Here is a 15,738-nt window from a genome sequence, read left to right on the forward strand (position 1 = left end):
ATACAAAATAGATAAGGATAAATACCCCCAAAAATCAAAATACATAGGGAGAGTAGACAGGTAGCAGCAACATGAAGCAGCATGGTAATGGAATTAGAGCAGTACAAGATAAAGTGTCCCAGTATGGTCAGTGCGGACCGCATTCCCATGCCTTGATTATCTTGTTCCCACACATTAGGATTTCGCTCCCACACATTAGGATCTCATTCCCACACCCTAATAAGTCGCGGCCACACTTTAGGTTAGGATCTCATTCCCACGCCTTAATAAGACGTGGCCACGCATTATTTTTTTTATTTTTATTTTTTTTTTATCGTAATGTTACTTTAGGGGCTCCATAAGGGGAAGAAACATGTATTAATGGGTTGAGCAGCAGCGCTGGTTGAAGCGCCCCCAGCCTGGGTGTGCTGCTGTGAGCCGCAGAGGGCGCCCGAGACCCGGGCTTTCTCTCTCTCCTCCTCACCGCTGAATCTCTCAGCTCTCCTCCCCTCAGATCAGAGCTCAGAGAGGGGAGGACACAGCCGGAGGAGCCGCTCCTTCCGCCCGCCGGACCCGCGGTAACATGCTGCTGCTACATTCCCTCAGCTCCAGCGGGGTCTCTCCAGCTTTCTGTCTTCTGAGGAGTGAAGAATGGATTTAAAGGAGTGAGGACTGAGCGGGCTGTAGACACGAGGGGAGCCCTGCGTGTGTGTGTTGTTGTGAGAGTGTGTGAGAGTGTGTGAGAGTCGCTTTGTTCGCTCAATAAGCCGGTGCACAATAATCTGTATCTCAACATGGACTCTCCAGTGAAAGGGAATAGGTGTGATACAGACCCTGAATCTCCTGAGGAGGAAGAAGTTGACCCAAGAATTCAGGTAAGAAACCAGCAGTGGACCCATAACAGCTCATAACAGCTCATATAGTTCTCATACAGCCACTATAACACATATATAACAACCTGTGTGTTTGGACATCAACAGGTCATGTCTCTGGTTTAGCTATTTTGTAGCTTAATTCTGAGCTGGTGATAATATAACGTTATATAATAAGAGGCCACTTAAAAATGATAAGTTTCTTTGATTGTATCATACCTATATTGTCAAAAACAAACTGCCATTCCTCATTTCCACCACATTTGGCTTCATTTCATGTCATAATTCCAGCAACATTTAATATTTGAGACTGAAAGTCAGCCTTTATTGATGAAAAACTGCAACAACTCCTAATGAAAGGGAAACATATAACATTGCCAACATCTATTTTCACGATATTCCATTAGTACTACAAAACTACAACGCAAACTCATTATAAGATTGTGAAAATGTTTTATACGTAAATATGGCTTTAGTGAGGAAGAAACAAAATAAGTGACTCTTTAGTAATGGAGAAAAACAGCACCACAATTTAACCAATGTTAACCAAAGTTGGTTTAGTAGGCTGGTATTTAAAAAAAAGTGGTTGAAAACATGAGAACATGAGGGCTTCACCATTTCACCATGCTGGTGTACAGTGCAAGGTGATGCAGTGGTCATGCAGTGTACCATGTGGGTTAGTTTTAATTTCCTCTTCTCTTTCGCCAGGAAACCCCCAGTGTCTTATTTTAGTTGGCATGAGGTTTGTTAGGCCATGTTTGGATGGTGTAGCTTGAAAACAATGACATTGCTCCGTTTCTTCAAAAGCTGTTCCTCTGCATGTAACAATCATCTTCGACGAAGCGTGAAGACAATTCTAGAAGAATCTTAAGTGCTATGTTTGCTGAGGTGAAGCAGCCGCAGCTGAGCTTAAATTACTCTCATAATAGTTTCCAGATGCCGCAGCTCAGCTCGCATTGTGTAAGACTTTTTCTTTTCTATCCAAAGTCTCATTCCTTCTCTTTTCCATCTACAGGGAGAACTGGAGAAACTGAATCAGTCCACGGATGACATCAACAGATGGGAAACAGAGCTGGAGGTAGGTCCGACCTGCCTCTTCGCTGGGTGCCTTGTTTATCATCATGCCATTGTTTCTTCTCAATCAGCGGCAGCTGGAATTCCAGAAGGGAAAACCTCTCTTAAAACTCCCCACCCTTTCCCTCCCTCCCCCGACACGTTCCCAGATGGGCCAGTATAGAAAGTTTTTCATGCGTGACTGACATCCCCTGGATTTGTGTTGAGCAGGCAGAGGAAATCATTTATCTGTGCGTGTGGAAATCCGTGTTGTTCTGTCGTTTGCTGAAGCTGCAAGCCTGCAGGCTCTGCACAGGAAGCTAAGAGATAATAATAATTATGTCTCAGGAGTTGGAGTTTCTACAACCTTTGGTTTTCCTTACAGGTCATGTTTTCACGAGTTAAAAACTCATGCTTCGTCAAACTAACAGCACTGTTGAACCATGTAATATCAGCCCATTATGACCAAATCCTTCTTTTCTTATTTCTACATTCACTGTCAATTTAGAAGGACTTCCATAGTATTTCTATAGTTTCTACAAGCTGTTTCAGCTGTAGGTAGGAGTGTGTAATAGAGTGGAGGACAGTGCAGAGATTAAACAGTGTTTAAAAACTCCAGCAGCACTGATGTGCCTGATCCACTCACTGTACCATCAGCACAACACACACCAACCTTTAAAAAAAGGGGTAAAAGTAAAGTAAATTATATAGAGAAACAGAAGGTCCACAGAATTATAGATTATAGATCTGCAAAGTGTTTTTTGAAGTAGTGTGAAGTGGTTTGTTTTAAATGTGAATGCCAGCTAGCTAGCTAGTGTTTGCATAATTCATGCTGGGTACTTTTTCTTAAACAAGTCTTATGCAGAATGGTACAGAATCCTGTAAAACACGACCAATAGTGTTCTAAACACTAGTTTTATGACACAATATAGAATTATATATAATTAATATATGTCTCATGGGGGTGCTTGCTGTTTTTAACAGTGCTCCATTATATGAAAAGGCTGAGACACATAAAACTATTGTATTATTGGATACAGAATCAGCTGAGGCACAGGTACTGTTGCTTAAACTTCAAGAGACAGCTTTGCTTGTTCTGTATATTTTAATCAAATATCAAGACAGATAGAAGTATTTACACTCCTGAATTTGTTGGAGAGAAACAAGCTTTCCATTCAGGTTCATGTTTATGGAAAACAGAGCTGCTGTTTGGTGATTCTGTTGGTTTCTGCAATCTAATAACAGTTAGGATCCCGTATCTAAAGTGGTTTAGTCCACACAAAGCCATTCCTTGAATATGTTTATGAAGAAGCAAGCGCAGTACAGAATCCTGTTGCCGAACCTTTGAAGGACCTAATGTCCAAACAATGCCTCAGGAGGTTGTGTCACACTTAATTTAACAAGCCAACAATTATGGAATGGACATGGAAGGAAAAGTTACGCAACGAAGGTTGCTTTTCCACTACTGTTGCTTGTTGCGAAGGCCTGTTTGTGATCCGACAGTGCCAGGACGGGTTCTGCCAGAGGAAGCCCAGCTCGCTCTGACGTCTGCCTGGCTGTGGGGATGCCTTGAGGAAGGATGTAGGTGTCACCGCGGCTGGAATAGAGGCAAGACCCGGCCTTCAGGACCCTGTGAATCATTCCTCACGGCCGAATGTGAAGCGTGGTTAAAGCATTATCAAAGCCAAAGAAAATAAAGGAGAAAAAAGAAAAATATCTCTAAAATGAATGCAAGGGTCGTCTCACGTCCGATTCGTATCACTGCAGAGATTTTTTTTACGCAACAAAAACTCCTGTTTCTTTCTGCTGAAGGAGCTTTTTTTTCTGTCAGAAGAAGCAGAGTGTCTTGCCTGTTGACTCGATTAGCACTGAATTGGGTTAGCTGAACCAGCGCTTTTCAGGAAAGCACAGAAAAAGTGTTTCATTTCTTCAGATTGCTGTGAATAGACTGTAGGAGAGAGGAATGTAAATCAGTGTGAGGCATTCCTTAGTGTACACCACAGGGGTTGGAATTGAAGTCTGGAGTGGATTAGCCATGCAGAGTGTGCAGAACTGTGCAAAATTTGGGTTGGAGTGCTATGCATTAAGTTGCACAGTAAGGGTGTGTTTCTACTTCTGTGTTTTCACACCAGCACTAGTTGGTTCGGTTAAAACAAACTCATGTTGGTTTGTATTCTTAATGCAGTTCGATTGAGCAGGTGTGAAAACAGTAATCGCATTCAGGTGTTCATACCACACTTATGAACAAACACTGTCTGTGCTGCTCCATGCTGTTTACACGCGACATGTGTGCTGCGTTCACTGCTTGCAGCTGTATGACCTTGCTGCGTTTACGTGTAAAAACGTGCAACGTTCTGTGTTAAAGCAGCTTCACACTGCACAGATATACTCACTAGAACACAGAGAGAATCTTCACGCTATATTTACTTCCTTGCTCTCGTGCCAGACAGCTCTGACCAATCAGAGGAGACAGCCTGCTCACATGGTTTATTGGTGAGCATTTTGGTGCGTTTAGATTTTTATGCCTGTGTGAAACCAAACCAAACAGAGGGAGAAATGCTCCAAATAAACATAAAACTCATCAACTAATCCGGACCATAGAAACTTTTACAACTACAGGTGTGAAAACGCCCTTAGTCTGAAACCAAAGCAGTTACCTCAGGCTATGGCTTGGAAGGAGCACCCATACCAGTATAAGTTGTGAGGTGTTATCTTGTGAGCACTGTGAACTGTTGAACACCGTGCAGAATGTCCATGGCAAGGCAACATAAATTATTATTTGAGCCCTGAGAGTGGGTGCTAAAATTGATGAGACAGTGGGTGAGTTCAGTGGGTGGTAATGATCGTGACCAGCAGCGTCTGGCTATAATTGTCCATTAGAGCAGACAAATGACTCAATATACATTCAATATAAAAGGTTCCACACAAATCTGTGGGGAATTTAAACATTGAATAGTCCTGGTGAAGTGATTTTGCATTTACTTTATTACAACATAGGCGTATTTACTGATCTGAACTGACTTTTTTTTTATCAACTGCTCGATTGCTTGATACGAAATTGATAAAAACACAAGTCTATCAATTGAGGCATGAAAAAAAAATATGGATGGCTGCTCTGACCTTGGTTACCCATGTGCGAGTTGCAGTTTTTCCCTTTGGTGTATTCTGGGGCTGTAATTTGAAATCTTGTGTTTTTGCTCTTAAAAATGAACACAGGGTTCAGTTCTATAGCTATGTTCTATAAGACATGGCAAAAGTCATTGCACACAACAGTAGCTCTCTGCTATAACTTACACTGTAATTTAAAGGTACTTTAGAGTCTGTGTGTTGTCCAGGATTTTAGAATGTCTTTAAGTGGGCCTCTGAAACTGCTGAAATGCTGAAACTACTCTTCTGTAATTGCCGTTTTAGACTTTAGAAAGATAAGGGAGGCCCGGAGAGTGGCTAAGCAGGTAAGGTCACTTCCTAGGAGACATATTTTCCCAAGGACTGCAAACAAACATGATGAAATTCTTTGAGAGCTGCCAGAGACTTGCCTTTCCTTTTCCCTGACACAACAAGCTGACAAATGTTAGCTGCTTGTAGGCTCTACTCTTTGTAATGCGCTGGTAGTTGTTAACAATGCTAAAATGTGTATGAAAATGAATGTGTCAGTTTATACAATGTGTAACCATCACTATCCGTATTATTTTATGTACTTTTTTATTAGAATGGGGAATTTGTCAATGGTGTCAATGTTTCTGACAACAACAACAATCATAGGAACGGATGATACGTTCATATCCAATACTGCTTTTCTCTCTTAGGATAACTTGTGTCATTATAATAAACATAAAATTGATCAATTATGTTTTGCAATCAATTGGAATTCTGCAAAAATGGCTTCTAAAATGTGATTGAGATTGATTTTTGAGACATAATAACAAAACACTCTTAGTAACAAATAGCATAACAATGGACATTCCTTGATAGAGAACACTAGTGAACAAACAGCATCACGAAGACCAGGCAACTCACCAGACAGGCCAGGGATGAAGCTCTGGAGACGTTTTAAGCAGTTTTAGGTTTTAAAAACATTTCCCAAGCCTTTAGCATCCATCCCTAGGAGCACTGTTCAAACCATCATCCAAAAACCCATCATCTACATCTGCAAACTTACCAAGACATGGCCATGGTCCACCCAAACTTACGGATCTAGCAAGGGGATCACTTGTCAGAGAGGCAGCCAAGTGGCCTATGGTCACTCTGGAGGAGCTGCAGAGATCACAGCTCAGGTGGGAGAATCTATCTATCGGAACTGTCAGGACAACTAACTAAATCCCATTGAGCATCTGTGATAAGACGTGAAGTGTGCCATTTAAAGATGCTCTCTATCCAGCCTGGCTGAGCTTGAGCTGTTTTGCAAAGAAGAATGGCCAAAATCTAATGCTCTGGTCCAAAGTTACACTTAATAGATGGATGGACCAACAGGATTTGTTGTGCTGGATGTTTCTATCAGATCTAATTTCATCTTTTGTTGTCAGGATTCCAGGCAGAGGTTTCGTGCTGTCCTGGTGGAGGCCACAATCAAGTTAGACGAGCAAGTTAAGAAGATTGGCAAAGCAGTGGAAGACTCCAAACCCTACTGGGAGGCCCGGAGAGTGGCCCGGCAGGTAAGATCACTTCCTAGACCGGATCTGATCTGCTCATCGGGACTGCAAAAAAAAACATGCTAAAGTTCTTCAAGAGCTACTAGAGACTTGAATTTTTTGTTTGCTGATACGACATGCAGACTGTCAGCTGCTGTTGGTGGGTCTGTGGTTTTACGGTTTTAATCTAGCTTGAGTTCTCACTTACTAGGCTAAAGTTCTAGCTCAGGGGTGTCCAAACTTTTTTTGTTGGGGGCCAGAAGGAGAAATATATTTGAAGTCACGGGCCACAGACTCTATAATAAAGCAAATAATGAAATATACCACTTTAAATAATACATTTTCCTGATTATTTTCATTTACACACCATTTTACTTGACTTACTATCTTTATCTTTGACAGTGTTGTGTAAACTAAGTTTTTTCAAATTGATTGAACTCCTTAATTACGGCAACTTTTAGACTCATTTGCCCGTTTTTCTGCGCTACAACTGCGCACCCTCTCCGCTTTTAGACTCTTTGGCCCGTTTTTCTGCGCTACAACTGCGCACCCTCTCTGCTTTTAGACTCTTTGGCCTGTTTTTCTGCGCTAAAACTTCACTCTCTGCGCTTTTAGACTCTTTGGCCCGTTTTTCTGCGCTAAAACTTCACTCTCGCCGCTTTTAGACTCTTTGGCCCGTTTCTGACACCTAACGTTCAAACTTGGAATCTCACATTATAAAAACCTGTTTAACAGCGGGCCAAGTTTCACTCTATTTCTAAAATACGGTAGTTTGGACACCCCTGCTTTAGCTGATGTTAGCAAGTAGTGCTGGGCGATATGGGAAAAATCATATATCACGATATGAAATTTTTTTATATTACGATAACTTCACAAATGAGAATTACTACCTTTTAGTGCAGCAATATATATGTATTAAATGACAAAAAACAGATGAGGTAGATGCAGTAGCTCATTTTTTTTTTTTTAAGAACAAGGCGTCTCCATTGTTCAGCTCTCATGAGTTTAATAATGTAAAGCAGCGTCACGTTGCAAAACCACATTATGAAGCTTTTTTTGGCGAAGATTACTTTATTATCACTTATATAAACCGAGTTTATGCAAAGCGATCACGCCAATACATTTTATTGTAGCCTACTTTATATATTTGCACGAATAATTGATGAAATTACTGTAGAAACGATAGGGACTTAGTAATATGGTGAAAGGTCAGGGGTGACACTGTTTAATGTCTTTTGAGTGCAGAGGGTGGGAATATTTGGGGAAAACACTCGTAGGCCTCCTCCAACGACAAGGAATGCAACTTATTTAGTGGCTTCAGCCAACAGGACGGCAGGCTTTAAGGCGGAGGAAAGCTCTTAGCTGTTTTGGCGGCTGTGAGAGGCTTGTGTAGTGGAAAGAAGAAAAGAAAAGAGCTAATGACCGTGAGCTAAGTAGCCATTCAGACTATTAAGTGGTGCTCACTTTGTCAGGTGCACAAAAACTAGTCAATTTAATTTAATCTGTGTACTTTAACAATGAGTGCACTTTCAAACAAAATAAGGACTGTGTAACTTATGCAAATCTACTAGTGTATCTCCAGTAAATCCAGTAAATCATTTCACAATGTGAAACTCATATATTATATAGATGTATAACACACAGAGTGACCTATTTTAAGCCTTTATTTCTTTTATTGTTGATGATTATGGCTTACAGCCAATGAATTGGTCAATTGGTACTTTTGGTACAGAGTGTGGGCAGTGAGCCAAGTCCTGCTGGAAAAGGAAATCCGCATCTCCATTAAATATGTCAGCAGAAGGAAGCTCTCAAAACCACTAGACCTCAAGCAGCTTGGACTGTGTGTCTCTCCACTCTTCCTCCAGACTCTGCTCCCTTGATTTACTTTAAATAAAATGTAAAATTTACTGATGATCAGTGATGGTTTGTTTGGAGAGTCATGTGCAACATCTGCTGGTGTTGATCCACTGTGTTTTATTATCAAGTCCAAAGTCAGTGCAGTTTTGTTTTTCCACAAAATCTTACAGCACTTCATATCTTACAGCTTCCCTCTGCTGATAACAACTTTTATGGAGATGCAGATTTCATTTACCAGCAGGACTTGGCACACTGCCCACATTGCCAAACGTACCATTTGGTCTTTAATATAATAGTCTAATTTTCTTAAACACTGACAACGTTTAAAATAGATCACTCTGTGTGTGATACATCTATATAATACTGTATATGAGTTTCACATTTTGAATTGAATTACTGAAATAAAGTAACTTTAGTAACTTATGTTTTGTAATGCAGGAGCTCTGTGACCTAGTGCTTTAAAACCGCTGCATACTTGATGTTCTCATGGCGTGTTCCCTGGTAAATATTAGCAAGATTCAGCTTTTTTTTTGGTTTGCTTGGGAAGCAGTTACTTGGAAAGGCACTTTTGCTAAATCTTTGCTCTACTTTAACTTCGCACCCTCAGATACCCTCCCTGCCCGTACTCTCCTCTCCTCCCTCCCCTCCCCTCCCCTCCCTTCCCCTCCCTTCCCACGCTTGCTACTGCATATGCACTCAGCCTCTCGGTAATGGATGACGCTGCAGCCCGAGCATCAGTGCCGGAGTCATTTGTTAGCAAACGGGCCTTTTACAGTTCCCATGAAGATCAAAGCTTTTCTCCACAACCCAGTGGATTTATCCTGCCTCTGAGATTCTCAAACAAGCATCAGCCTCACAGTGCAGTCTTTCACAGTGCAGACGCTCCACCGTGGAGGCCAGGATTACTACTGAGCTACAAACTGCATAGGTGCTTCAAATGCTTTCTTTCTTTAGTTTGAACACAATTTATATTTTAGAGATACATGAATTCAACGAGAGATGCTTTCTTTTTATCTATTAACATAGCCATTTAATATATATACAGCTCTGGAAAAAAAATAAGAGACTACTTCAGTCTCTGATTTTGCTATTTATAGGTTTATGTTTGAGTAAAATGAACATTGTTGTTTTATTCTATAAACTACAGACAACATTTCTCCCAAATTCCAAATAAAAATATTGTCATTTAGAGCATTTACTTGCAGAAATAATTAGAAATTGCTGAAATAACAAAAAAAGATGCAGAGCTTTCAGACCTCAAATAATACAAAGAGATTTAGAGAAGGTTTAAGAGTTCAGAAATCAATATTTGGTGGAATAACCCTGGTCTGGTTTTTAATCACAGTTTTCATACATCTTGGCATCATGTTCTCCTCCTCCACCAGTCTTACACACTGCTTTTGGATAACTTTATGCTGCTTTACTCCTGGTGCAAAAATTCAAGCAGTTCAGTTTGGTGGTTTGATGGTTTGTGATCATCCATCTTTCTCTTGATTATATTCCAGAGGTTTTTGAATTCAATTCAAATCAAGGAAATTCCCCAGAGCTCTTTACTGTACTTACGTTTTCATATTTCACATGTCATATGTTACCTTATAACCACAAGTTAAATGTATATTATTGCGATTTTAAGTGATAGACCAAAACAAAGTAGCACACCGTTTTAAAGTGGAACAAAAATGATATGGTTTTCAATAATAATAATTATAAAAAGAAATCTGTATAAAAGTATTCAATCCTCTGTACTTTGAACCCCCTAAATAAAATCCAGTAAATTCTATTGCCTTCTGTGAAGAGCTCAGTGGTGCACAAACAGTATCATTAAGACCAAGGAACTCAAACCAGACAGGTCAGAGAAAGTTATAAAGTTGTGAAGAGGTTCAAAGCAGGGTTGGGTTATAAAAACATATTCCCAACCTTTAAGCATCTCAAGGAGCCCTGTTTAATCCATCAACCATCAAAAATGAACGAAAAAGCATTCTACAACTGCAAACCTGCCAAGACATGGCCATGGTTCACCATATGTGGGTGGGACAATTAGCCTTGCTAAACTAGAAAAAATGACACATTAAAATTCTGTGGTTTATAGCTTATAAAGCTTATAAAGAAAAGAAGTGTAACAGATACGTAAAGGCAGAGGCAGGATATCTATATTGCTGCATGTAGGTGGGGTGAGGCAGAGCTAAAGTCCTGTTCTTGCTAATCTACGAGAGACAGGCACTGGGGTGTAATTCTGCTCGGTTGATAAGAGACTTTCTCAGACGTCTGCCTTCATCTCAAGCACATAGACGACCTATTCTGCACATGAAGCCTGGGCCTCAAAACCGAATTAGTTGAGTTTGTTTGAAAATAGAAGCAATTCACTGGCAGAAGCCGGAGCTAAACTAGTTATTTAACGGAGAGAGGTCGATTAGATTTCAAAACCACGCTCACGAACAGGAGCCGTCTTTGACGTTTCTGCGTGACCTTAGTTGTCTTGTGTTCTATTTTTTCCCTGAGAAAAAGTAGAGCATCAAAAGTGTTGGCAACGAGGGGAGAAAAACATCCACAGCTTCAACAGCAGCTGATGAAGACTAAGGGAGTGTTCTGCCAGCGAATTGCAGGCACAGCACTGGAACTCATCTGTATCAGGGACTGTCAAACCTGCATTCACTGTGTCAGCAGCAGTGGGTGCGGATTAATATTTATTGTGCTCGTGTTACAGGATTTTTGCCAAAAGCTGTCTATACTGTGTAATTTGTACTGTATGTACAGCTCATGCAATTTATTCAGCACATTGAGTAAACATCCAAAGAGCAGGCTAGAAAAAGTAAGTGAGCTCTTGAGTTAAATTTTGCCTGTAGATGCCCCTTTAGCAATAGTCACCACAACATCAAATGTTTCCTGTAGCTACAAACAATATTTACACAACATTTGAGGGAGAATTGTGGATCATGCCTCCCTACAAAATGTTTTATCAATATTTTGAGGTCATTAAATTTCATCTTAATGTGAGATCAAGACCTTGACTTGATTTTTCATCCATTTTATACTTGATTTACTTGTTGTATTCTGGATCATTGTCCTTTGGCATTGCCCAACTTCTACTCAGCTTGAGGTTATGGAATGTTGCTCTTAAATTTGCCTGTAAAATGTATTGTTAGCTAAAGTATTGCAGGATTCTTCCTCAATTTTAAGACGTTTTGTCGTTTCTAAGCAGTTCCTTGGCCTCCAAACACAGCATTGTGTTTGTGCTGAAACATGCCATTTTCTGGACAAAATAGTACTTTTCTAGATGTAGTATGCTCTTGGGCTGTAAAGCTTTTTTTCAGGGAGAAGTAGATGGAGATTGTCTTTTATAAAAAAATTAACTTACTGTTTTTTTGCGAGGACCAGGATTTAGAATCACTCCCTGTTCTAGACCTCCAATGTGGGACTGATAGTTGGTGTCATATTAGGCTTAGCTGCTTACCTATGTTTGTGTTTACAAGTTGTGTGTGTGTGTCTGTGTGTGTCTGTGTGTGTCTGTGTGTGTCTGTGTGTGTCTGTGTGTGTCTGTGTGTGTCTGTGTGTGTCTGTGTGTGTCTGTGTGTGTCTGTGTGTGTGTGAAAGAGAAAAGGGTGTCTCACACATTCACATTCTCGACTGTTTCTGGTGCGTCAGTTCGACAGATAGACAGGAAGAAAGACAGAAGGACAGATGGACAGGACATAGCCAGCTGTCACTCAATAGTGAGGGGCTCGAGCCCCAGCCCACCCGATCTAGCCAATCACAGGCCACCGTTCAGTAACACCAAGGTCTGAAGGCCTGCTGCATTCTGACTAATAGACAACACAGACAGACAGACGGACTGTCAAACAGACAGACAGACAAGTATGCAAGCAAGGAGCCTAGTTGCTTCAGAGTTTTCATAAACATGTAAATATATATATATATATATATATATATATAAGTGTAAACTGTTCAGATAATGCTTGATAATGTAACCATAGATAAATAGATAGATGGATGGATAGTCTCCTTCACCAGTCTTACACACTGCTTTTGGCTTTAACTTTGGCTTTAATTTTAAGCAGTTCAGCTTGGTTTGATGGATTTCTCTTGATTATATTCCACAGGTTTTCAATTTGGTAAAATTTCAATTTGGTAAAATCAAAGAAATTCATAATTTTTAAGTGGTCTCTAATTTTTGTATATGTTTGGATGCATAAATTAATAGGTAGATAGGTAAATTGATAGGTAGACAGATACAAAGGTGAATAAAAGGTAGATCTGTAGATAAATAGACATGTAGATAGATAAGTAAATTATGGTATAGATAAAAAAAATAGACAGGTAGATGTATATGTAGATGAATCGATAGGTAGGTAGAAAAATAGACTGGTATATGGTTTGTAAACAAATAGACAGGTAGATATATATTTAGATGGAAACGTAGGTAGTTACATCGATAAATAATATATAAAGGTTAATAGCTAGATAGGTAGATAGAGGTTTGAATTTCCCCAGAAGTAGGTGTAGTGGAAAAGTGCTTACTCATTTATAAAGAGTGCATTCTGATTAATCTCAGGAACTTTGTGTGTGTGGTTCACAAGTTCTGTTCAACATACCCTAACAGCCAGTAATACGAGACGTGTGGAAAGAACCGCTCGTCCTGACGTTGTCTCTCACAGGCTGGAACACCGTGAGTCTTTATTTAACCCTGTCTCACACACACATGCCTTCCCGAGCACGGTACAGACCCGTCTGTCTCTCGGATCCGGCAGTAAGTGCCAATGGCGCGACATCTGTTCAGCACTGTGCGGCACGTGACCCCCTCCCACAGCCATTATATGAGATATGATGGGATCAACACGAGAGCTGCTTACAGCTAAACTCTTCATCCCCTCTGGACACTACAGCCCCCTTTCCAGGGTGTGTGTGTGTGTGTCTGTGTGGATAATCTGAGGCCAAGCTTTTTCTTTTTTTTTATGGAAATAAAACAAAAAAGGAACCTATATTCTTGAGGAAGACAGACAGCAGGATTCAACCCAGCCCACCTTCAACCCACCCCTGACTGTTTCCTGCTGCTGGCCTGCTGTACACTCTCTCACACACACACATACACACACACACACACACACACACAGACAGACAGGTCAGACAAAGTCCAAAGACCATGCTCTGTCTCTCTCACACACACACACAAACACACGCATGCATGCAAAGAAACTCTATATTTTAGTCGCACAGCTGGTGCTTCGCTTCACAGACTCCCACTTCTTCTCTAAGTCACCTTGCCGTGACAGACCCCCCCCCCCCCCCACCCGCACTCCCCACCCCTGAACTTCCTCTGTCTCTTTCCATATGATTACAGCTCTCATCTTCACTCAGATCAGCTCACAGTTCACCCAGCAGAAAGCTGGGGAAATAACGTGCGTGCAGTACTGTATGGTACTTTACACTTTACATTGACCTTGAGCACAATCTTAGTTTAGCAACCCCCTAATAATATTAGTGCTGTGCAGGTCAGATGTACGGTTCATACGGTATGCCGAAGGGGATTTTAGAACCGTATAGTATGCATTTTTCACAAACCCCCATATCACTAGAGGCGCTGTGGAGTGCTTTGCAGAACAGCACCGCCAAAAAAAAAGCACAGTAGCAGAGCTTGCACTCAAGAGCTAACACTAGCCAGTTAGCATAACAAGCTTCTGCTGCTGCTCCTTGCAATATGAGTCACTATAGCCCTTTTAAATATATTGAACTGAATGTATTTGTTAACTGGAGAACCCAGGGAACTGTGATAAACTGATAAACAGCTGCTTAAATTAAACACTTCAAAGCCTCTAACTTCAATGCCTCTAATAGCTTCAATAATAGCATGTTATAGATTGATATTAAACTTTTGCAATAGAAAAAAGACTTAAATATGAAATAATTTAGGTCCCTTTATAGTGTTTACATAACTATGTAAAATAAAAGCTTTGTAAAGGAAGGCGTGTTAATTTTTTTTTTTTTTTCTTTTTTTTTTTACATTCTTCAGCTGTTTTTCTCATAATGAAGTCCTTCATATATTGTGTAATTGTGTGGGACAAAGTAAACCCAATAGTAATCAAAGCCTTAATACACTTATTACAAATGAGTAAGCGCTACACGTACCTCTGTGGAAACTAAGCCTCTATCTACCTATTTATCTATTACCTTTAAATCCTATCCATCGATATACCTACCCATCAATTCATCTACATGTATATCTACCTGCCTATTTTTCTATCTACCACATCTTCCATTCTAGCATCAGCAAAGCAACAGCTTAGTAACCACTAGGGATACCACAGAAACTGCCATAGCAACCTCTACACAAAGCCTTAGCAGCTACCTGGGTCACATTTTCAATCACCTTAAATACCATAGCGATCAATTGGCAAAAAAAGATATTGCCCAGAAACTGCCTGAAAAAATGGAAGCACTTATAATCTTAAGCTGTAGTATACAGTTATAGTTTTTTCAATGATTAAACATTTTAATGCATTATTTTTCATCTTTTAAAGGGCCAAATTCCTAAAACCCAATGAAAACTACACTGCGCTTCACTAAAACTGCAGCACAGTAATAAAGACCTATTTATACAGAGACTGATATGCTTTCTCATTAGGACGGTAATATTTTTACACATGTCCTCAGGATTAAATCAGTCAAAACTGACATGTTAATGGGCTAATGCATATTAATGTCGAATTAATAGAAATCTAATAAATAGTTAATGCACATTTAATGGTTTCTAGGAAAGTAACAAGAACCTCAGTTCACTGTCAGCAGCAGTAGCAGGAAAAAGTATAAAAATTAAAGTTTCCAGCCATTCCAAAAAATGTCTTCCTTACGCATATGATCACCTTCCTCCTAATGAACTTATATTACTTATAAATAACATGCTGTATCCAAATGTGCCTTTAATTAAGGCTGTGCAGTATGATTATGATATGGATGATGATAATGATTATTATAGCTTATTTTAAGGACTAAATGTGTGTTGTTTAACAGCAAGAACTCTCCATAGTAAGACGCCAATCAGCAACATAGGTTGTTTTAACGCGATATACTCTAAGGCTACAAGCTAATAATACTCACCTCTAAATGGCGATAGAGCTAGCACTGCTACTGCTAATGCTGCTCCAGCAGTGCTAGCCAGGGTTTGCAGAAAACTACAGTCTGATATGCTCACCTCTGAACGGCGAAAGAGCTAGCGACTAGTGCGTTTAGTGGCAACTGCTAATGCTGCTCCAGCAGTGCTAGCTGGGTTTAGCAGCAGGCTAATACTGATAATACTCACCTCTGAACAACGAAAGAGCTAATGCTTAGCACAGTTAGCAGCTAATGCTAATACTGCT

General features: G+C 40.2%; 1 protein-coding gene across 2 annotated transcripts in view; it reads left to right on the forward strand.

Moving 5' to 3' along the window:
• Positions 1 to 378: 378 nt before the first annotated feature.
• Positions 379 to 15,738, forward strand: part of sh3bp5a (SH3-domain binding protein 5a (BTK-associated)) — a 30,272-nt gene continuing 14,912 nt past the window's right edge. Inside the window, exons 1-3 of one of the 2 annotated variants that reach the window (XM_049475730.1) lie at positions 393 to 854; positions 1,867 to 1,929; positions 6,428 to 6,556. In XM_049475730.1, coding sequence (XP_049331687.1) covers positions 774 to 854; positions 1,867 to 1,929; positions 6,428 to 6,556 — 273 coding nt within the window. In that variant the 5' untranslated portion in view covers positions 393 to 773. Of the gene's footprint in view, positions 855 to 1,866; positions 1,930 to 6,427; positions 6,557 to 15,738 lie in introns of both variants that reach the window. The other variant, XM_049475731.1, reaches the window with a different exon arrangement.

The sequence above is a fragment of the Astyanax mexicanus genome, chromosome 3 (genome assembly GCF_023375975.1).
Source record: "Astyanax mexicanus isolate ESR-SI-001 chromosome 3, AstMex3_surface, whole genome shotgun sequence".
Lineage (NCBI taxonomy): Eukaryota > Metazoa > Chordata > Actinopteri > Characiformes > Acestrorhamphidae > Astyanax > Astyanax mexicanus.